Source organism: Myotis davidii, unplaced genomic scaffold, assembly GCF_000327345.1.
Source record: "Myotis davidii unplaced genomic scaffold, ASM32734v1 scaffold59, whole genome shotgun sequence".
NCBI lineage: Eukaryota > Metazoa > Chordata > Mammalia > Chiroptera > Vespertilionidae > Myotis > Myotis davidii.
In genome coordinates, this window is record NW_006293001.1 from 3250511 (window position 1) to 3251637 (window position 1127).

General features: G+C 35.0%; 1 protein-coding gene across 1 annotated transcript in view; it reads right to left on the reverse strand.

Annotated features, from left to right (window-relative positions):
• KCNH7 (potassium voltage-gated channel subfamily H member 7) overlaps positions 1 to 1127 on the reverse strand; it is a 400430-nt gene that overhangs the window by 44344 nt on the left and 354959 nt on the right. Inside the window, exon 10 of the mRNA XM_006766560.2 lies at positions 49 to 149. Coding sequence (XP_006766623.1) covers positions 49 to 149 — 101 coding nt within the window. The remainder of the gene's footprint in view (positions 1 to 48; positions 150 to 1127) is intronic.

Consider the following 1127-nt stretch of genomic DNA (forward strand, 5'->3'; position numbering starts at 1 on the left):
AGATAATTTATACTATTCCTAAGCCTGACATCAGATGCAAAAGAACACCTTCCTTTCACCAGTTTCACTATCCTGACCCTCTTCCTTTTGCACTCTGAACCATTTGGTTCAACTGGCATGCTTTTGGTCCTGGAACATTCTGGCAATTGCTGTTTCACAAAATAAACAAAAGATGCAGGAAATAAGGAATGTGGCTGCACATTTTAGGTTAATTCGTTCCTATGTTTTGTGATCTATTAAGGAATCAAATATTTTGGGTTATGAAAAATAACTTTAGGTCAATTTCTGCAGTATGACCGGACATCTTGAACCGCATTTGGCTGAAGAGAAAAAATGACCTGAAATGTTTCATGAGAAATTATATTTAAGGTTATACTTAAATGAAATAAGATGGAATGCTGGTGAAAGATACAACAGTTTGATGTACTTTTATGTATCACAATACACACATTTATATAACTTTAAATTATTATATTACACTTAGTAAACAATTAACTGACAAGACACAGAGATTTTAACAGTGTTTTTGGAGGTAAAAAAAATCTACTTAGATATTTTTCTACCTCAATAGTCTAAGAGTACAATTGTTTTTCTCTAATCAACTTGGTTTTGCACAGCCTGCTCAATTAGCAAGTATCTTCCATTTGCTGAGTTTTCAGTTACCTTGCACTTTGATTTTTTTACTCACTTTTCAGTCACAAGATGAGAAATGTAGACACTGTATACAAACAAGAAGTTCATGCAAAGTCAAGCTCTCAAAACCACATGCAAGACTCAATAGCACATGGTTTAGAGCTCACACACTTCAGGATCGTGTAATACAGGCATGCAGATGAGAGGGAAGAAAAATACCTACATTATGAAAATAGAGGATGATGAAAAAGAATGACATTTTCTTTATGACAATTATCTAATGCAAACCGTATACCCATAACCTTTACTGGAGTGGAGGAAGGGGCAGGTAAGTGACTTTTTGTGGGGGAGGGGAAAGTGTATATAAATATCATTGGAGGTCAAGTCATCGTTAAAATTAAGGATTTCTATTCTGCACTTGGCCTCTTCCAGGTTGTCTTTCCCGATTGCTTGCTTTGTATATCCTCTGCTACATCATGCAAAAAAAATCACCT